Genomic DNA, 22239 nt, shown 5'->3' on the forward strand with positions numbered 1-22239 from the left:
ATCGGCTCAGTGGGCCTTGTTGAGGGAGATAAATAATGTCTTTTGGGCTGTACCACTTCAGAGGACTCAGAGAGACATTTCCATGTTCAGACAGCACTAAAATCCTTAGAAGATATGCTAAATATCTAGGAATGGTCTGAGTCCTCACCATGTTCAACTTTCCATCTAGCAAGGACAAATTAAGGTCTGTTTTGCTTTACAGATGGGGAAGGTCTCAATACTGGAAGGTAGAGGAGAAGAAACCTTCATCAAGAGAAAGCTGGAGGATACTTCAAGGTGAGGACAGGTGATGATGAGGGGGTGATGGCAGGATTCAGGGCCCTATGTGATCAATCTGGAGGAAGGAGTCAGGGGAAATTTAAGAGGAACTGGTGGGAATATATGCTGTCAGTTTCAGGGCAGAGGATTCAAATAGGAAGGGATCAGCTTCTTGGAGGAGACAGTAACTGCAGACAATAACACAAACACAAAGATACTGGTCTCTCTACTGGCCTGACCTGAATTTCTTACATATGATCGTGTTCTAGGAGCATGTCATGAATCACACTGAAAAATGTAGTGGGGATTTCTGCTGTGTCAACCCTCAACTGAGGTTCCTTCTCTCATTTTCCCAAGTCATTAATTCCTTCAAGACACTGATATATTGATGGAGACCTAAGAAAGGAGAGACTGAACTCCAGTTACTCATATCTCGATCTTCTTGATTATAATGGAGTTGAAGGCAGGAATGACGAATTACTCAACCTAGAATTAGCTACGTAACCTTAAATATAGCTAAATAGGTGCTTCATAGATGAGGAAAAAAAGAACGAAAGGAAGGAAGGGAAGAAGGGAAAGGAAGAAAAATGTTACAAAGATGTTAAGGGAGATGGAGTGGGAGCAGTACTTAACTTGGCCTGCATCACAGGAAGATAGGTAGTGTCACAGAAGGAAGTTACCTAGGGCCCATTTTGAGGGTGGGGCAGTTAATGTTTGGGGAATAATATGTAAGCTTGCTGTTGATCAAGGCTAGGTACCTGATTTACTTTGTTGACATATTTTGGACTTAGTTCTTTTAACAAGTAGTGGAGGTGGGGGAGGGAGAGAAGACACCTTTAAATGGCGAAACACAAAGGAAAAGACAAAGATGCAGCTCCATTTACTGGCTGTGCTGTATCTACCCCATGAAGCTACTAACATAGTCTGAGTCATTTCCTCAGTGGCTGTTCGCTCCTCTGTCCTTAGAAGGAGGAAGTGGAAAGTCTAATACATTACGGTACCTTTTTCTTTTTCTAAAATTTTTTAAAAAGTTTATTTATTTTGAGAGAGTGAGAGTGGGGGAGGGGGTGAGAGAGAGACAGAGAGAGACAGAGACAGAGAGAGAATCTTAAGCAGGCTCCACACTCAGTGCAGAACCCAACGCAGGGCTCGATCTCATGACCATGAGATCATGACCTGAGCCAAAATCAAGAGTTGGTGGCTCCACCAACTGAGCCATCCAGGCACCCCTAGGCCACCTTTTTCATATGAAAGGATTCCTGGAACACCTGGGTAGCTCAGTAAGTTAAGCCTTGGACTTTTGATTTCAGCCCAGGTCATGATCTCTGGGGTCAAGTCCCGAAACAGGCTCTGAGCCGAGCTTGGAGCCTGCTTAAAATGCTCTCTCTCCCGGGGCGCCTGGGTGTCTCCATCCAACTTTGGCTCAGGTCATGATCTCACGGTTTGTGAGTTTGAGCCCCGCATTGGGCTCTGTGCAGCCTGCTTCGGATTCTGTGCCTCCCTCTCTCTCTCTGTTCCTCCTCCACTCGCACTCTCTCTCTTTCTCAAAAATAAAGATTTTTAAAAATTAAAAAAAAAAAAGATTCTCTCCCTCTCTCTGCCCATCCCCTGTTCACATTCTCTCTCTCTCTCTGAATAAACTTAAAAAAAAAAAGAAAAAAAGGATTCCTTTCATTCTCAAGGCCCACAAAGTACTTAACGTAAGACCAGGTTTGACATGGGTGTTTTATCCGCACCCTATGACACATCATTCTCCTCCTTTTATCAGATATAAAGGCTAAGGATAAATTGCAGCCATCATCTAGACTCAAGTCAGGGCAGGGGGCACTATTTAAATGTATTAAAAAGTCACATATTTCGCATCCAATGCCTGTTTAATGCTGGGAAGGGAACAGGTCCTCTTTTCCCACATAGCTAATACCCCCATTTCACAGATCAGAAGCTTGAGGATCAGATTTCCTTAGCTCGATCTTGATGGACGTATCTAGCAGCGGATGGAGTCCAGACAAAAGTCAATCCGTGTCTATCTACCTACTGGCTTATTTAAGATCTTTTCTTACAGAACCTAAACGTCAAGCCCACTATTTTCCTAATAATTATCTCATCACATGAAAATTAAAACTCGTCAGACCAGAAAGAGTGGAAGTATAAAGTAGAGCGGTGGGAGAGGTACCATCTCTCCCACCACTAGTTTAACACAGTACATTTCCGTTTCGCTAAAAGTTCAAGCCACAAGGCCACAGTTCACTAAGGGCGAGCAGACACATGCCTGCACCCTACGCATGCGCTCAGCTGGGACCCACCCGCCCCTTTCACCGGACCTCTTCAGCCAAGTCACCAATTAGCCCTCTAAATGCCCGCCCCCAAGGCTAAACCCTCGGCCAATCGGAAGAAAGGAGCCATCAGGCACATCACTTATGTAGCATACACCCTTCTCTCCCCTTCCCAAGGCCCCGCCCCGTCTGAGGCAGGGATTGTCGCCTAAGTGCTTCGTTCTGGCACCTGATTGGCTCCTTTCCCAGCTCCGCCTCTGTCTCCTCCCACAGCCCTCCCCACCGCAGACCCACAGGGGCGGGCGGAGCTAAGTACGCAGGCGCGGGTACTGCCTCTCTTTTCTAGTGGCCCGCCCTCCCTCCTCCCCCTCCCTCCCCTCCCCACCCCCTCTCCCTTCCTCTCCCGGCCTGCGCGCGCGTGTCTTCCTCCAGCACGCGCCGCCGCAAGCCAGGCACTCTCGCCGGAGCCTCTGGCCCGCGCATTCCTTTTCCCCTCCGGCTGCGGAGCCGACGGGATTCTGCACCGTCGTCGCGGCAGCAGCTGCAGCCCCGGCAGCCTCGAGGGGCGGGAGCAGCGCGCGATCCCCCCAGGCGGACCGTACCACCGCCCGCCAGCTCGCGGGGGGAACCGCCCGCCCCGCCACACACGCCTCGGCGACCCCGCCGGGCTGAGGCGTCGCCGCGCCCGGGAGCGTGAGCGCAGAGCCGGCCTCGACCCCGAGCTCGGAGTCCCGCGGGCCGCGCCCGCCGCTGGCCCCACCCATCCGGGCCGTGGAGGCTGCGGCCATGGCCGAGACGGAGGAGCGAAGCCTAGATAACTTCTTCGCCAAGAGGGATAAGAAGAAGAAGAAGGAGCGGAGCAGCCGGGCGGCGAACGCCGCGGGAGCGGCGGGCGGCGCCGGCGGGAGCAGCGGAGCCGCGGGCGCGGCGAGCGGCGGGGCGGGAGCGGGGGCCCGGCCGGGCGACGGCGGGACCGCAGGCGCGGGGGCCGCGGGCCCCGGGGCCGCCACCAAGGCCGTGACTAAGGTGAGGGGCCGGGATGAGGGGCCGGGCCGCGCGCTTGCGCCCATGTGCCCGCCCCCGCCGGCCGCCCGCCCGGGGAAGCGTCCGGGAGGGGCCGGCCGGAGGGCGGACGGGCGCGGGGGCTGGCCATGTGACGGGGGCTTCCCACGCCAGGCCGGCTCCCCTCTTGCCACAGGACTCTCCCCTCGCCCCCAGCCCGCTCTCGCCCCTCCGCCTTGTGTCGCTGGCTGGGACCGAGACCCGGACAGCGGCACCCTCGAGGAGAAATGGGTCTGGGGCCGAAGTGCCTGGCCTAGAGCAGCATTTATCGGGTGACGTCTACTCTGAGACTCTTGAGTAATTTGGTGTTCCGACTTTAGCCCAGTTGTCTGAGCTGAATTTTCTAACAATCGCATTTGTGGCAGCTCGAACTGGCAGGGCTTGGCCTCTAAGCCTGTACCAGAATAAGTCTCATGACTACATTGAGGTAGACATTTAGTTGTGGGGTTACTATTGACTTTTTCATTCCACTTTACCTGGTTGCTTTTAAAGTAACCGCTCTCTTGAAGGAACTGGTGGAGGTAAAAGAAATTTGACTGCTTGGGCACGTTTGTCCTCCAGCCTAGTTTGTCCTCCAGTCCTCCCTCCCTCCGATCCCTCCGGCCCCGGGATCAAGTAAGGGCTTTGGCCAGAAAATGAGTCTATACTTTAGGTTCCAGATATTTGATCCCCTTTTCATAGTCTGATATTTGCCTTTGTTGTATTTTAACAAATAGCTTTGCTTGATCCAATGGTGTGTGTTTTACAGGATGAAGATGAGTGGAAAGAATTTGAACAAAAAGAGGTTGATTACAGCGGCCTCAGAGTTCAGGCGATGCAAATAAGGTATGGTCTGCTTACAACTGTGTTTAGATAACCCTTAGGATAGGTGTTGTATGTTTGGTTTTTCTCTAGCCCCAAAGCAGCTAGACACAGTGACCTCATGCTTTAGATACGCTTATTAGGGCTGTAAGGATTGTGTCTTCCTCTCTCTGATGGCGGTCCTTTCTATATGCTGATCAAATCAGCTGCCAGCTCCAAAATCCTGTGAGAGCTTGCCTACTTATTTGAGACAGCTAAAATGAAATGGACTTTGTGGCCTTTAAAATTTTTACTTTTAATATTGGTGGCTTGAACGTCGTGGTTTTCACATCCTGTCCAATAAGCAAGTTCATATATATTTTTGTAGGTGAAGCATACTTAGAAATACGGATTTTAGGTGTTCACACAATGAAACCAGCCTGTGTAATCAACAGCAAGTTCAAGAAACTAAACATTGCTGCTACAGAAGAAACCTAAGTGCTTTTAGTCACTGCCTTCATTCCCAAGAATAACCGCTATCCTAACACTGTAGATAAATTTTCCTGAGGATTTTATAGGAATGGCATTGGATAGTCCAAGCATGTTATTTTTTTAAAGTTTAAGAAAACAGGACTTTTTAAAAAATTGGGTTGGTTGCCTTAAAGTATTTGAAATTAACATATTCACTCCAATCTATGGTATTTTGTTTTAGATTCATGTAAATAAATGTCATATTTTAATGGGCTCATAAGGTAGAAAAAACAAGTGAATATATGGTTCCACCATTTTGAGATAAAAACTCTTTAATCTCAGTTTAAAGAAATAAATGAGATCCTAATGAACTGCTTCCAGTTTAAAGTTTGCTATTTGTAGGCACCAGTGACCACATGGCACACTGACGGAAGTAATTTTCCTTAACCAGAGTACAGCCTTTTGACTTCTCTAAATGGTGACATTTACGGCTTTGAGTAACTGACTCAGAAACCAGGACTCATATTTTTGACATTTGTTGCATTCCTTCCATAGCCAGGCATTATGTCCTAGGTTCTTTCACATTATTTCATGAGCTTAACCAAAGTGAAACCTGACTGATAGTGGGAGACTTTTTAGGAAATGAGGTTTTTCCACTCTTGAAGTTCTTTTGTAGTAATGTTACGTAGACATGATTATTCCCAGCCACTTCTTGAATTTGTGTGTTAGATGTCTTTGAAGAGGTGTGGTTTAGAAAATATCCCTGTTTGGGGCACCTGGGTGGCTCCATTGGTTAAGCAACTAACTAACTCTTGATTTCGGCTCAGGTCATGATCTCAGGGTTGGTTTGTGAGATTGAGCCCCTTCGAGAACCCTGCTTGGGATTCTCTCTCTCTTTCTCTGCCACTGCCCATGTGTGCGCTCCCTCACTCTCTCTAAATAAACTTTGTTTTTTTTAAGAAGAGAGAATATCCCTCTTTTCCCCAGGGCTTGCCCTGTAAAAATGAAGAGGAGGTATTGTGAAGTTCTTAATCACTGGGGGGTTGTAGAACTGCCTGCGTATGTCGTTCCTGTTTGGCTGTAGAATAAGGCTCTAGGTCTGCCTTGCTTGACCACAGGCCCTTGACTGCATGTTCTGTAGATTTGAATGGACAGGAAGGATGACAGTAAGTGAACTTACTGAGCAAGAGTAGCGCTTTCTGAGGGAGAAAGGTTTCAAATTCACTGAATGCAAGAAACTGATTTTGTTTTATTATGGAGGATATTACCTGTTTTTCTGTCATTGACTCTAAATTCCGTACCCATATTCAGAGTTATTTTTGGCTACTTCAGAGGTGATGAAATAGTTCTTAAGTCATTTCTTTCACCTTTGCTAGGGGCACAGGTAAATCTCAGCTAGGCTAGTATGAGTGTTAAAGTTCTGCTTGACCTGAAGCAGGCCAGCTTTTATGTTGTTTTTTCATTATTCTTAGCATGTAGTCATTTCTCCTAAGTGGTCCTCCACAGGTCTTCCCCTAACCTGCTAACATTGAAAAACCTACCTTCAGGAAGCTGTTTTTGTGGATCCTCCCGTCATTGTGGAATCTAAAGTCTATATTTCCATTCCCTTCATAAATCATTCAATAAAGAGGAATCTAACAGCCTTCAGGAAAAACTTGAGTGTGAGAAGTCCTGTCATCTGAGGCTTAATAATAATGACTAATATTTTCACTTTATATATTGAAAAACCTTGTAAACTTTGTATTAAATGTTCTTGACACTGAAACTCAATTGGGTTGGGGTCTCCAGGGAAAGACAGTTTGGTTCATAGGAATGGAAGTAGGTTACTCAGTTAAGTGGGGTGGAGATGACAATGTCTCAAAAACATGGGCTTTGGAGATAGACAAACTCGGGTTTGCATTTTAGCCTGCCGCTTATGTGTGACCTTGGGCAAGCTGGTTGGTTGTTGAATGTTGGTTGTGATCTACAAAATTGAGACATGCTAGGATTGTTGTGAGGATTTTTGAGCAGGGTATTTGTAAAATACCCACTTGGTGACATTAATCATCTCTGTTCAGTAGGTAAATTAGGATGATTCAGTGTTGAGAATTTCTGTTATTTAACCATGAGGTACCTGGTTTATAATACCAAGATTTGAGGGAAAGGGTAGTGGAGATGCATAAGATTATCATGTCTGATAGACTTTGGTGAGTCAGTTCACAGTGGACTTAATAGGAGAAAATTACATGTTCGGGTTGGCATTAGTATAACCATACAAACAAAAATCCCTCTCTCAAGAGCCTTAAACACTGCTGTCGACTTCCAGTTACTGTCTTCTGTAGCTTGGTCTTACTTTTTAGGCAGAAACCCTTAGAAGGGGGCAGAGAAATGAGATATCTTTTCTCTGAGAAGTTGGGGTGGGTGGTTCTTTATGCCTTTAATCTGTTACCTTTTTCTGTCTGAGAGGCAGCCTTGCCATCTCAGAATGAGATAAGGGAATATGAAACTTTGGAAATTGACATAAAGTATCTTGAGGGGGCACCTGGGTGGCTCAGTCAGTTAAGCATCTGACTTTCAGCTCAGGTCATGATCTCACAGTTTGTGATTTCGAGCCCTGCGTCGGGCTCTGTGATGACAGCTTGGAGCCTGCTTTGGATTCTGTGTCTCCCTCTCTTCTCCACCCCTGCTTGTGCTGTGTCTCTCAAAAATGAATAAACATTAAAAAAAAATTTAAGTAACTTGAAATTTTCAGACTTATAAATTTTTTCATCTAGCTTTTTGCTTTGAAACATTAGAAACCTCTGAAAAGTTGCAAGAATAGTAAAATAAGTGCCCATTTATTTTTTGCTTAGATCTACTGATCATTTTTGCCTTACTTGCTTTATCTTCAGTCCGCTGCAGGTATGGCATATCACCTTAAAGTTCTTGACACTACTCCTCAGGTAGGTTAGCCTTCGTGGACCTTTATTGAAGATAAGTGTGCATTTGAGAGAGAAAATTTTTGAGGGGCACCTGGCTGGCTCAGTTGGTGGAGCATACGACTCTTGATCTCATAAGTTCAAGCCCCATGTTGGGTATCAAGACTACTTAAAATCTTTTTTAAAAAGAAATTTTCAGGGGCGCCTGGGTGGCGCAGTCGGTTAAGCGTCCGACTTCAGCCAGGTCGCGATCTCACGATCCGTGAGTTCGAGCCCCGCGTCGGGCTCTGGGCTGATGGCTCAGAGCCTGGAGCCTGTTTCCGATTCTGTGTCTCCCTCTCTCTCTGCTCCTCCCCCGTTCATGCTCTGTCTCTCTCTGTCCCAAAAATAAATAAAACGTTGAAAAAAAAAATACCTTGATATTAAAAAGAAATTTTCAGTAGTAACAAACATATCATACTAACATCCTGTCTCACATTTACCAACTAGCTCAAGATTTAGTTACCAAGAGTATTATAAGAGCTTGGAGCGCCTGGGTGGCTCAGTCGGTTGAGCATCCGACTTTGGCTCAGGTTATGATCTCACGGTCTGTGAGTTTGAGCCCCACGTCGGGCTCTGTGCTGACTGCTCAGAGCCTGGATCCTGCTTTGGCTTCTCTGTCTCCCTCTCTCTCTGCCCCTCCCCCACTCATGCTCTGTCTCTCTCTCTCTCTCTCTCTCTCCCTCTCAAAAATAAACATTAAAAAATTTTTTTGGGGCGCCTGGGTGGCGCAGTCGGTTAAGCGTCCGACTTCAGCCAGGTCACGATCTCGCGGTCCGTGAGTTCGAGCCCCGCGTCGGGCTCTGGGCTGATGGCTCAGAGCCTGGAGCCTGTTTCCGATTCTGTGTCTCCCTCTCTCTCTGCCCCTCCCCCGTTCATGCTCTGTCTCTCTCTGTCCCAAAAATAAATAAATGTTGAAAAAAAAAAAATTTATAAAAAAAAAAAAAATTTTTTTAAAGTATTATAAGAGCTTGTGTCAAATTTTGTGTCTAAGTTAATAGATGTATTCAAGGTCATCATTGTTTGTAGACAAGTTCTTTGGAGGGGTGCCATTGGGATGGTGATAAAAAAAAAAAGGGACCTAATACTGGAGCTTAGATTGTTGGTTGATGGTAGGACCTGTGGCCTCTCCTCTCTTTAAAATGGATTTTTGGGAGAAAGAAGGATTTCATTTAATATTTGAAGTAAATGTTGAGCATTTGTCATCTTTAAATAAAGAATTGAGCTCTTGGAGCCCAGTGGGTGTTTTTAGGAACCTTCTTAAGAGATGTAGACCTTTAAACCCATTAAGTAGAGCTGATTAAGTTGTTCTTTCAAGAAATCATTCCTGCATCCAAGCTGGATTCAATTGTAGCAAATACTAGTGTGACTGAAGTGTGCCAGACATCAGGGTTGTAGAAATAAGTCCTGCTCAGCAGCACTTTCAACAATAGCCAAATTATGGAAAGAGCCTAAATATCCATCAACTGATGAATGGATAAAGAAGTTGTGGTTTATATATATAAAATGGAATACTACTTGGCAATGAGAAAGAATGAAGTATGGCCTTTTGTAGCAACATGGATGGAACTGGAGAGTGTTATGCTAAGTGAAATAAGTCATACAGAGAAAGACAGATACCATATGTTTTCATTCTTATGTGGATCCTGAGAAACTTGACAGAATACCATGGGGAAGGGGAGAGGGGGGAGTTAGAGAGGCAGGGAGGCAAACCATAAGAGACTTTTAAAGACTGAGAATAAACAGGGTTGATGGGGGGGGGGGGAAGTGGGTGATGGGCATTGAGGAGGGCACCTGTTGGGATGAGCACTGGGTGTTGCATGGAAACCAATTTGACAATAAATTTCATATTAAAAAAACAGTAATAAAAAAGAAATAAGTCCTGCTCTACTAAACACCAGTAGATCATTTCAGTGATGTGCAGGGTGCTGTGGAACACAGGAGAGAGACGCTTGGTCTGCTGTGAAGAGGTTGAGAAAGTCTTTGGAGGAGGTGCAGTGCCATTTTAGGCTGCCGGCATAGCTCATCGGGCATGTCCGTCATTTTGCCGTTGTCTAACAGTGGTTCGATAATAGGGTCAAACCAATGGAGGTACCTACCATTCTCATAGAAGCACAGCTACTAAAATCCTAGCGTTGGGATGCATAAATTCTCATGTAATGTCCCTTGAGATAAAGAGGTAAGAATGTTCCATTTTTATTAATAAACTGCTGCAGGATGTATAATCCTGATCAACCTTCCTGAAAGTGAATTTCTCAACATAGAGAAAATTTCTGTGTCAGATATTAGAGCTCTAAAGAGGATAAAATGAAAGAGGCAACATGAAAGAATATGGGCTCTGGAGACCCAGGGATTGGCTCCCCTACTTTGTAGCTCTGGGGGAGGGACTTAATGTCCAAGTGTCAGTTTCCTCCCGTGTCAGTGAGCCTCCTGCCTGCTTTGGTGGTATTGTGAGGTTTAACTTTGCAAGGTGGTAGGACACTTCCCGGCCTCCTAGATGCTCTGTAAATATTCCCTTTGCTAGCATCATCATTCCGCCTTACGACCAACAGTGCCTTATGGACTTTTGCATATTTAAGACTGTATACTTTAAGTTGTGATAATATACTTACAAGTAGCAGAGAGTAGTGTTTGGAAATGTGAATTTTAGCTGATGAGAAGCTATGTATATTTTATTTGGGTCAAACACAATTTTAGCCTATTGACTTCTGTGGGAATAATTCTTTGCAACATTTGTCTTACTACAGTATTTAGAGATTTGACATTTCCTGGAGTGTGTAAATGCAGAAAAGTAATCAGATATTTAAATCATTTCTACCGTGCCCTTAGTACTGTGGCATTTTGGCAAGGCTGTTAGCATCTCTGGGCCTTAGTTCCCTCTGTTGGATGAAGGGTCCTGACTAGACAGTTTCCAATGTTTCATTTAACTAATACTTCAGAATGTTAAGAAACCAAAATATTAAGTTGTCTTGTGTTTATTATTACAGATATACAATTCTTTGAATTAAACAAATCACTCTTATTTCTTAGGAATAGTTTATAATTTAACGGGATTTTTAGATTAGTGATTCAGTTCTTCACTTGTCTCTGAGGGTGAACAGGTAATAAACACTAGATAGTAAAGGAACCTTCTTTTACAGTGGACCCTCAGTATTCTGTCAGACCAAATTGGGGGTTTTATTTAATGTTTTATTGTGAATTACAAAAGCTATACATTAAGGACATTTGAAAAGTATAACAGCATAAAGAAATGTATTAGAATTACCCATAATCCATTCGGCTCAGGGATTATCAGTGTTAGAATTTTTTGGTTTTTAGTTAATTGTTTACTACAAGCTGATAATTCTGGGATTTAGATGTATTAATCACCAAATATAAAAGCAGTTTAAAGAAAAGTCTGTCTTAAGAGTCCGGTATATGTATTTGAAAAATAGTGATTCAGCATATTTTGCTGAGTTAACTGTTTCAAAATGTAGATGACCAACTGAAATGAAAGCTAACATACCTTAGGGTATATATGACAGTACAAGTGCCATGAATGTTCTTAAATCTTTGTGGGGATCTTCTTGTCTAGCCTGGATTGGGATGCTGCAACATTACTAACAAGTCTGATGTAACTAGGTATATAACACGTATGTTTTTAACTCATGAACCAGTATTAAAGTGTAACTGCATTGCTGTGGGTTCAGAAGTGAATTTTAAAAAATGGGGAGTGGTGGACAGTACTAATGATTGGATACCACTGTTAGACTCCTAGATAAGTTAGGACCTTACTGTCCTCACCTGGTCATTCATTCCACATATAAACTTTAGAAAACAAGGTTAGAGTGTTTGGTTTCTATTTTTAAAAATCCATTTAAGGGGTGCCTGGGTGGCTCGGTTGGTTAAGTCTCCAACTCTTGATTTTGGCTCAAGTCATCATCTCACGTCAGAGCCCTATATCAGGCTCTGCACTGACAGTGTGGACCCTGCTTGGGATTCTGTCTCTCCGCCCCTCCGGCGCACGCTTGTGCGTGCACGCACTCTCTCTCTCCCTCTCTCAATAAATAAATAAGCTTAAGTCCATTTAAAAAGAACATTATTTTTTTCCAAAAAAAAAAAAAAACATGTTCATGTTGTGGATTTTAGAAATTTTGAGTTTTGTTCCATCTTAGTTGTTTCTTAATAAGGCGGTGGCATCTGTGCTGCTTGTTTGAAAGCTCAAATGAATATTAAAAAGCAGGTAATAGTAAACACTTAACTGCTTAGTATATGCCAGGCACTGTTCTCAGTGCTTTGTGTCTGTTAACTCACTTAATCTTACTGTTCTCCCCATTTTACATTTGTGGAAACTGAGGCATACAAAAGTTAAGTGCTATACTCAGTCTCCTGGCTAGTAAGTGGCAGAACCAGGCAGTCTGGCTTTAGAATCTGCTCATAACTACGTGCTGCATGAACAAAAATAAAATCACGCTTTCTAGTACCCAGCTACTTCTTTAAATATTACAAAAAAAAAAAAAATTATTCAGGGGTCCCTGGGTGGCTCAGTCAGTTTGGCATCTAACCCTTGATTTCAGCTCAGATCATGATCTCAGGGTTCATGAGATGGAGTCCCACATCAGGCTCCAAGCTGACAGTGCTGGGCCTGCTTGGGATTCTTTCCCTTTTTCTCTGCCCCTCTGCTGCACACACACTCTCTCAAAATAAAAAATAAAAATAAATAAATTTAAAATCATTTTTAAAATAACTTCCTATTTAATATTAGGTATATAGATTTTGTTTTAGTAAGTCCTTGGTTTAATTGACATTGAATTGAATATTACTGTCATGTTAGTATAGGCCTAACATTTTAAACAGCAGCACTGGATTCTATTATATATTAACAGAAAGGGAAACTGAAAGGTGGCTTGGCCATATTCTCTGTTCTTTTTTCCTCTTAAACTATAGTCTCAAGTAAAATTGTGCTACAGATGCAGATTGAAGATGCGTCTGTTCCCCTCACCCCTTCCTGATTGCCACCCTAGACCTCTAAATTTGGTGGACATTGTCTTTGAAATTATTTGTGTGTGTGTCTTTAAAGGAGACCATTAGTTATTCAAGAAGGTTGTCTTATAGCCAGGACTTCCCTTGAAATGGAAGGAAAGCACACTTAGATGTCCTTTTGCAGAAGCCAAGAGAGGCCATGATGATCCCAAGGTCACATGGTAGGGTGGGAGTCGTCTATACATTGTTACAGCCATGATCACTGATTAGATATCAAAGGGAGACATGTCTTAAATGTGGAAGGCCAGGGACAGCTTTAGGCAACATCCTGTTTTTTCAATAGGAGAGAAGAGGGAGGTTGATAGGCTGAAGTTCTAGGAAAAACCACCATTGTCATAGAACGTGATTCATGGAAGGGTTGGTAGTCTGCCAGAGGTGGCATCAGCAAGGACAAATAGCTGCAGAAAGGAAGTTAGATTTGACAGTTAACTCACTGATTTCTGACTCCAGCCAATAAAGAATAAAGAAATAAGAAATTGGCATTAAAACCACTGCAGACAGTCTTAGGATGGTGTGTTACCATGATGTATGTGTCACATTTATAATCACTAGTAAAGCCGAAGACTGAGTTTTTGTATTCTCTTCTTTTTTAAACAAGTGACAGACATATCTGGTGATGGGGACCAGTTCTAGATATATTCCCTGTGTCACACAGTAGAGACTGGCACTAAAAAGTCTTGTAGCAGTGATGTAAATACTGAACGCAGATTTGTTTTCTCTATTGGAATGTGAATTCTAATTTTGAGAGTTTTTTGTGATATGTACTAAACAGTTAGCCAATGACACACAACTTCCAAAAATCATTTCATCCCTGAAAATAATGCTTACCATCAGTGCTAAACAAGTGGGGGATTGGGGCTCTGAAGAGGTTAAGAGACTTTTTAAGGGTCACACAGATATCAGCATTGATAGAACTAAGGGTTTGGATTGACACTTTTCCTGGTGGTTTTATAATTGAATTTCCTGGGGCACCTGGGTGGCTCAGTCGGTTGAGCGACTGACTTCGGCTCAGGTCATGATCTCACGGTTTGTGAGTTCGAGCCCCGCATCGGGCTCTGTGCCGACTGCTCAGAGCCTGGAGCCTGCTTTGGCTTCTGTGTCTCCCTCTCTCTCTGCCCCTCCCCCACTCATGCTCTGTCTCTCTCTGTCTCAGAAATAAAACATTTAAAAAAAAATTTATAATTGAATTTCCTCATTTGCTTTTCCAATAGTGAAAAAGAAGAAGAAGATAATGAAAAAAGAGAAGATCCAGGTGACAATTGGGAAGAAGGTGGAGGTGGTGGTGGTGGTGTCGAAAAATCTTCCGGCCCCTGGAATAAAACCGCTCCGGTACAGGCACCTCCTGCTGCAGTAATTGGTAATCTTAATGTTTTATTTTCATGAAGACGTCTAGGTATGGTTTTACATATGGTTAGCTTTCAACTGAATGAATGCTGTGGTAGAATGAGAGGGGTTCCTTTCTGTTCTTGGGGGAGAGGTTTGTATATGTCTGTTTAAAGATTTTTACATCCTTAGGAAAGGAATTTGGAAGTTAAGATACGTGCTTTTCTGTAGGCTTTTACATTTATATGTAAACTAACTTGCCAAATTTAAATATTTAAGTCATTTGTTTTACTTTTTGACAGTTGGCTAATGGATAATTGAGTACCTGTGTTTCCACCTGTGTTTCTTTTTTTCTCCCCATTTTATTGTCTTGAAGCATGAATTCTCACAAGGGCAGATTTTATCACTCGTTTTTTATACAGAATAATACAAAGAATAACAAATCTTAACTGCCCAGAGATCACAGATAACTACTGTGTGTCAACATTTTTGCATCCTTTTTAGTACTTTACTGTGTTATGTTTTTCCATTCAACTTTGTGTTTATTTTTGAGGGCATGTGAGGGAGGGTCAGAAGGGGGGGGAGGGGAGGGACAGTTTCCAAAGCAGGTTCTGTGCTAACAGCAGAGCTCTTAACATGTTTTACTGCATCTGTCACTGATCCCTGATGACCTCAGCATTGGTAAACTCCATTTCCCAGTCTGTCCTCATTCGATGTTCCCCATCCTCAACATTTGCTGTAGCTCATCACCCCTTTGAAACAGACTCTTCTATTGACTTCCAGGACACCACGGTCTCCTTGCTTCCTCAGTGGTTGGCTCTCAGACTCCTTGGCTGGGGTCTCTTCTTCCTCCCTGCCTCTAAGTGATACTCATCCCCAGCACTCAGCCCTTGCCACTCTCTTCTCTGTGGCCTTACTCCCCTGGCAATCTCCACATGCCAGTGACTCCAGAATTCACATCCACTCAGATCTCCCCTGACCTCCAAACACGTAGATCTTAACCATGTACCCAGCACCTCAATATTCACATATCCAAAACTGAACCCTTCACATAGAGTTGACCCCAAAACAACATTATATGAATTACTGCAGTAACCTATTAAGTGGGCGGCCTGCTTCCCTACGTACACTGTTCCCAACGCAGCCAGTGGCCAGTGTAGTGATCATTTCAAATGTGACCTGAAAGTGTCTCAGATGTTGACAAGCCTCCATTGGTGTCCCCTCTAATCAGAATAGAAGCTGAAGTTCTCAGACTTGCAGCACCTTAGATGCCTGTCTTGGGATCTCTTTTTCTGATTTTGTCTTTTAGTCAGGTCCTTGCTCACTCTGTTCCTTGGACATACCAGGCACATTGCTGCTGCAGGCCCTTGTGCATATGTTTTCAGCCTGAATTCTTTCCTTTATAGTGGGAGTCTCTAAGTAAACTTTTTCTGTAAAGGGCCAGATAGTAGGTAATTTAGGTTTTGAGGGCCATACAGAAGACTATTTTAATTACTCAGCTCTGCTGTTACAGCACAAAAGCAGCCATAGACCATACGTACACCCATTGAGTGTAGCTGTGTTCCAGTAAAACGTTTATAAGATCAGTGTCAGACCTGATTTGGCTTGTTTACCAACTCAGTATGTTGGCCTCCTTTCAGGCCTTGTTCACTTTTCACTCGTCACTGAGTCCCTACCCATCATGTGTTCCCTGGACAGACCCTTCCCCCACCTTAATTTTTGGTATGGCACCAATTTTTACATATTTGATTTCCTTACTCTGGGATAACACTGTCCAATAGTACTTTTTGCGGTGATGGAATAGCACTGTTCACTATAGTAGCCACTAGCCATATGCGGCTATTGAGTCCTTAAAATGCGACTGATACAACCAAGGAACTGAATTTTTAAGTCTTTCATTTTATTTTTTATTAATTTTTTTTTCAACGTTTATTTATTTTTGGGACAGAGAGAGACAGAGCATGAACGGGGGAGGGGCAGAGAGAGAGGGAGACACAGAATCGGAAACAGGCTCCAGGCTCTGAGCCATCAGCCCAGAGCCCGATGCGGGGCTCGAACTCACGGACCGCGAGATCGTGACCTGGCTGAAGTCGGACGCTTAACCGACTGCGCCACCCAGGCGCCCCTTAAGTCTTTCATTTTAAATAGCTGCATGTGGCTAGTTGCCAAGAATATACAGTTCACGAAGGCCGGTCCTTAACGTTTGTATGCCCACTACAAACAGTACCTGACACATAGCAGGTGCTTAGTAACTAATGAATGCGTGTTATATTATGGCTTTCCCACGCTTAATTAAAAACCATATGAGACAATAACCCTTTATGCATTATGCATTATGTTGCAGCTAATAAATGATGTAGGCTTTTCTTTGAAAGGAAGTTTTTGATAAATGGAACAGCATGTAAAATACTGAATCTATGTTGAGAATGGGGAGAAAAAATGATAACATAGCAAAAAGCCAGAAGGCTCTGTCCCCAAAATGTTAGCCATCATGGAAGACTTTGGGCTGTTCAGCGGTTTAGTTTTTTCCTGCTTTTCCTGTGTTTTATAAAACAAGATCCATTGATGATATGACAGTGAAATTAAGGGTATCGAGTATATTTTTTTACTAGTCTTTTAGAATTAAAAATATATACGCAAGCATTTTAGTAAGTAAATTCTTTATACTGGCATCGTATTTACCAGGTAAAGAGGTGATTATCCACATTGCCGATATATATACTGAGGGCTGACATGGTCATACTCTGAAAGGCAGTCCCTCCTGGGCCTGCCTCCCAGGTCCAGCAGATTTCTTTCCCACTTCCAGTAAGTTGAAGTCTAGAAAGAACTCATTTACATAGGTAATTAAAATTGTACATGGGAGAAAAATTAGACTACCCTAGAAAAATAAGAATATTTTCGCTTTCAGACTCTCAGGTAACTTTCTATTTTCCAGAGACTGTCATGTAGGTATTGTTTTTTCTGTAATTATCAAATGATTGGGAATGTGAGAATAGCTTATTAAAATGCCAGCCGTTTGAATGGTTTCTCTAAACTGTTATGAAATGTCAGTTACAGAAACCCCAGAACCAGCGATGACTAGCGGTGTGTATAGGCCCCCTGGAGCCAGGTTAACCACAACAAGGAAAACACCGCAAGGCCCACCAGAAATCTACAGTGACACACAGTTCCCGTCCCTGCAGTCCACTGCCAAGCATGTAGAAAGCCGGAAGTAAGTACTCCAGCTCTCGCCTTTTTATCTTGGCATGCTCTGTCCCTTGGCCAGGGAGTGGGATGTAGGAGATGGGAGAACCCACCTGGGCTGGGGGAGGGGGGTCGTTCTCTTGTAGGTAAAGCCCAGGCCACAGCTGACAGGCAGCTGAGAATTAGGGTAGGACTTACATGCCTTAGGGCTGGAAAGGGGGAGGGCTGGAGGGGGCTGTGGGGAAAGAGCGCCAAGAGACCAGGTCTCTTTATCCTTGGTTTATATGTTGTTCTGTAGCTATGACAAGTCATGCCTAGTTTAGAATTCTTTCTAACATGGAAACTAGAAATGTAAGAGCGGTATTTTCATTGTATTCCCAGTTGATGTGAATAGATGAAAGATGTTGGCATTTATAAATCTAATATTAAAATAATCTTATTTCAGCAGGTACTTAAAATGAATGCTACCTGGAGTTAAATGACCACATTTGGCACATCCACACCTTTTTTAGGGACATGAATTTTTTTTTTTTTTCAACGTTTATTTATTTTTGGGACAGAGAGAGACAGAGCATGAACGGGGGAGGGGCAGAGAGAGAGGGAGACACAGAATCGGAAACAGGCTCCAGGCTCTGAGCCATCAGCCCAGAGCCCGACGCGGGGCTCGAACTCACGGACCGCGAGATCATGACCTGGCTGAAGTCGGACGCTTAACCGACTGCGCCACCCAGGCGCCCCAGGGACATGAATTTTTTAAAGTAAATAAAACGGGAAGAAATGTAAAAGACATTAGATGGAAATACTGTTGGGGGGGGGCGGGGAGTAGCTTTTTTAAAGTAAATCCAAGCCTTTTTTGCCTCTGAGAGCCTAATTTAAGCCTCCACTTTATCTGACCCACTCCCATAAGGAAGAAGTGAGGAGAAATCATTGAATGATGAGTAGAACTTTACTTGAATAAGAAAACCATTGCCTTTATGCATAAAGAAAGAGAGGTATTATTTATTGTTTGCTAAAAATAAAAGTGACTCTTAGAAGGAATCACCGTGTCATTAGATAGCCTTTTGACTTTCCAGTTGTCTTCAAGTTGGTCCCAAAATAGATTTGCCACCACAGAAAACAACACCATAGAGCCTCAGTACTCATGTTTTCTGTTCCTTTGAAGCCTAGAAAATGATTTGATGATGATTTTATGTGCAACTTTCCCCTGTCAAAAGCAGAGCATTCCTAAGTCAGAATGGCGTAAAGCAGAGAGGATCCCTCACTTTCTGAAAGTTTGCACTACACTTCACTTTTACAGGAAGACCTATGTTAGTGCGCGTTTTTGCTACCTGAAAGAAATCTGGAGAGATGTTCACTGTTACGGGAAAAGGCTGTTGCCATCCTAATGTACGTCTTCTGTAAAAGCAACTGGTGTAACAGGAACTTTCAGGAAGCAGGGGATACCTGTGCCAGTTTCCCTTCCTATTCCTCCCTCAGGATACTTCTAAGGGGTGACTTGTTTTTTGGGGGGTTTTTTTGTTTTGTTTTTGTTTTGATTGGTTGGTTTTTTTAATTTGAGGAAGAGTTTACACAACAACCCAGCGAAAAAGAAATATTTACTGATTACATTTCTTTTCCCTTAGGGATAAAGAAATGGAGAAGAGCTTTGAAGTAGTAAGACACAAAACTAGAGGTAGGGATGAGGTTTCAAAAAACCAGGCCCTTAAACTTCAGCTAGACAACCAGTATGCTGTGCTTGAAAATCAGAAAAGCAGCCACACACAGTACAATTAAGGAATGGTCTTTGCTAACCCTTCTAAGGTAACTAGACCACAGCTAACCACCAGGAACAGCCATTCATCATCTGATCTCTGCTGGACCCGCGGCCGATGCAGACCACTCGATATAAGTGACCATCCCTATTGCACTATGGAAGCATAAGTGTCACACTGCTTTTTGTGTTGTATTGGATGTAGGGGGAGTCTCATTGTTCTATAAATGCGTGAACTAGATTCAGCAGTGTTCTTTCATTATTACTCTGCAAGTACAAAAACAAACTGCAGCCAGTGGTCATTTCAAAATCTTTTTATGTTCAGATACTGAGCCTTCGTAAGGGCTGACTACCTCAGGTTTGCTGCACTCGTCGCGGACTTCTTGTGGATCACAACTTCTGGACACGAAGGTTACAGCTAGTAAGTGTCGGTGTGAAGCTTGAAACCAGCTCTCCTGGATTCCTATCAAATCCTGCAGAAAGTCAGCCATCTCGGTTCTGATCTGCTGTAAAAGATGAAGATTTAAGTGACCTTAATTAACCTGTCCTGTGCCCCACCCTTAAGGAATACTCTGTAGTGGGCTGTGTTAGACTTCCTGGAACGTGCCGCTCTCAAAAGAACTCCTGTGTTCAGATAATCTGTGTAGTAGGGCTGTGATTTTATAGTTTAAACTTTGAGTTGTATCCTGGGGTAACCATAAGTTAAATTCAACCAAACTTGGGTCCACCCAGTGGGAAAGGGGGTGGGGGGGAGTGATCTTTCTTCTTTTAGTGATTTCTTATTATTTGGGTAGTGCTTTTTCTGTGTTCCACATTAAGGCCTTTTTTTTTTTTTTTTTTTTTTTGGAATAAGTTCTTTGACAGAGCATATTGCTTGGTTGAATAAGTAACCTGAAATATGCGTTAGGATTGTGAAACGTCTCGTGAAATTTGCCAATCCCTAGAGTGGAACCAAATAGCCTTTGGTGTAAAGGGCAGTGGATGCAGGGGGCTCTCCTTCAGGTGCTGCTAAAGCCTCCTCTGATCAGGTCTAAACTGTACAGTAAACTGCAGTAGAAAGAGTAAGGGCTCTGCTCAGGCCACGTGATCCACTGACCTGTCCTTCTAAATCCAGAGCAACGTGAGCAGAACCTTCACCTAAAACCCACTTGGGTTTTCACGGATCTTGCGTGATCTTTGACAAGATTTCCAGATACACTTGTGCCCAAATTGTTAAGGTATTGGACCTTCCGTAGATGCAATGACTGTGCCAGCTTAGCTCTGTTCTCAACCTTTTGGTATGTCTGTGTTCATTTGAAGAGTCAGGGGCGAGAGGGACAGGTGATGTAGCACTTCTGTTTTTAATAATTACAGCTTAAACTATCCAGTAATTTTTAGTCCTTAAAGGGACTTCAGGAAGCTACCCAGGATTACTGAGAAGTCTTTCCATCTAATGAGATAGTCTGGTAATTTACTAGTTTTGTATCTTTGGTTCAATAGAAATACTTCAAAGTGGTATGTGACTGCTTGATGCAGAGTCTGGGTTTCTCTATAATAAATCCCTTTGCCAAATGCAGGAGTTGCAGACTTGCTACTGGCAAGAGTGAAGCAAACGAGCGAGTAGAACTATTCCTGTGTGGGGGCATCTCCTATGGGAGTTTAGTCTGATGAAAGTGTCAGTGCAGGAATCAGCTCCTGGGAGTTGACAGTATCTCCTGACAGGACCTGCCCACCACACCTGGGCCCTAACGGCGTTGTTGGAGGCGGCAGGCAGGATGCCTGGCCTCCGGTGTATTGGGGCGAGTAGCTGAGCCAGCCAAGGAGAGGTTGGATGATTAAGCAAGAAACAAGGGATTCTTGGTTAAACTGAAGACTTCGTTTGGGAACCAAAAATCTTAACAAATAGTCTCTTGGACCTTGAGCCACATATTTCCCCTGAAAAGTATGCATTTTTTTTCCAGCAAAATTTTGTTGGGGGTTACGTTATTGAGGAATGAACTGAGATGAATATGCGCAACTTTTATTTAATGGCATACTACGCCAGAAATCTGAAGACCTGCGGGAGATATAAAGTTCCAACTCTTGTTATAACTTTTTAAAAGATTGTGAAATTATAAAAATGCACATGAATCAAGTTTTAATATACTGTATGATGGGTGGGTGAGGCTGTCCATTGTACCATTTCTTTCTTTGAATTCTCAGGCATGGTTTGGCAGTGCAAGAACTCTGTAACATTAACAAATTCAATAAAAAGTAAATATATGGATTCTGGAGTCTGATAGTCTTTATTCCTTTTCCCCCACCTCCCTCATAGTTTTTATTCTTAATCTTTAACCTAGTCTCTGTTTTTGAAAATGGTGAATTGATGTCATGCCTCCGTTGCTGTGGGAGGATGATAATCTCATCTCGGGTAAAACTCCCATTTGATAAATGCAGAGTACTCTGCATGTTAAAAAGACATCTGGAATGGAAGCGGTGGATACTCTTCACCAAAGTTAAAGCGTTGAAATGTACCTTTTTTGTTACTATATTACATTTTGTTGTCCCAAACCATGGCAACAGAATCTACAATCTTTACTGTGTGGAATAAAGATCTGGGGCCTTACCCCTTGAAGCTTACAGATTTCTCAAATGAGCCATTTTAAATTTCGGGATTTAGTCTGCATTATAGTCCCCAAATTTCTAAGCTAGAGAGTGTATTTCAAGTCCCTTTTGGTAATGGAGTTTAAATGTTTAGTGGTAACAATTGCTATTTGGTCATTCTGGCTCCTCGATGAGTGTTTTGACAGCCCTATTTAAAATAATGTACGAGATGCGTGGGTGGCTCAGTCTGATGAGCATCAGGCTTTTGATTTCAGCTCAGGTCATGATCCCAGGATTGAGGCCAGTGTGGAGCCTGCTTGGGCTTCCCTCTCCTTCTGCTTGCTCTTTGAAAACAAACTTTTTTTTTTAAATGTTTATTTTGGAGAGAGGAGGGGCAGAGAGAGGGAGACAGAATCAGAAGCAGGCTCCAGGCTTCGAGCTGTCAGCACAGCTAGATGCAGGGCTCGAACTCACGAATCGTGAGCTCGTGAAAGTGCTTTTAAAAAATAACGTACAAAACACCATCCCTGATTTCAGTTACTCCATAGTGTTTTGTGGGGTTTTTTTTCCTGAGTCGCCTTTTCAAAGTGTACGCTTAGTAGTTTTTAGTATATTCTCA

General features: G+C 43.3%; 1 protein-coding gene across 10 annotated transcripts; it reads left to right on the forward strand.

The window, feature by feature from the left end:
* The first annotated feature begins 214 nt into the window (after positions 1-214).
* CDV3 (CDV3 homolog) lies at positions 215-21303 on the forward strand. Of its 10 annotated transcripts, none has more exons than XR_015239978.1 (6): positions 2902-3557; positions 4342-4418; positions 14014-14159; positions 17177-17336; positions 18931-19479; positions 20999-21303. XR_015239978.1 is itself a non-coding variant. In XM_086674311.1 (6 exons), exons 1-6 carry the CDS (start codon positions 3318-3320, stop codon positions 19114-19116), a joined length of 681 nt encoding a protein of 226 aa, XP_086530437.1. In that variant the 5' UTR covers positions 2902-3317; the 3' UTR covers positions 19117-21303. The 10 variants fall into 10 exon arrangements, 8 of the variants coding, with proteins under 8 accessions (XP_086530441.1, XP_086530436.1, XP_086530437.1 ...); XM_086674311.1 differs by having other exon boundaries at positions 18931-18980; positions 19109-21303; XR_015239979.1 differs by having other exon boundaries at positions 2904-3557; positions 19384-19479.
* The last annotated feature ends 936 nt before the right edge of the window (positions 21304-22239 follow it).

This window comes from Puma concolor, chromosome C2 (assembly GCF_028749965.1).
Source record: "Puma concolor isolate L17-30 chromosome C2, mPumCon1.1.hap2, whole genome shotgun sequence".
Classification (NCBI taxonomy): Eukaryota; Metazoa; Chordata; class Mammalia; order Carnivora; family Felidae; genus Puma; species Puma concolor.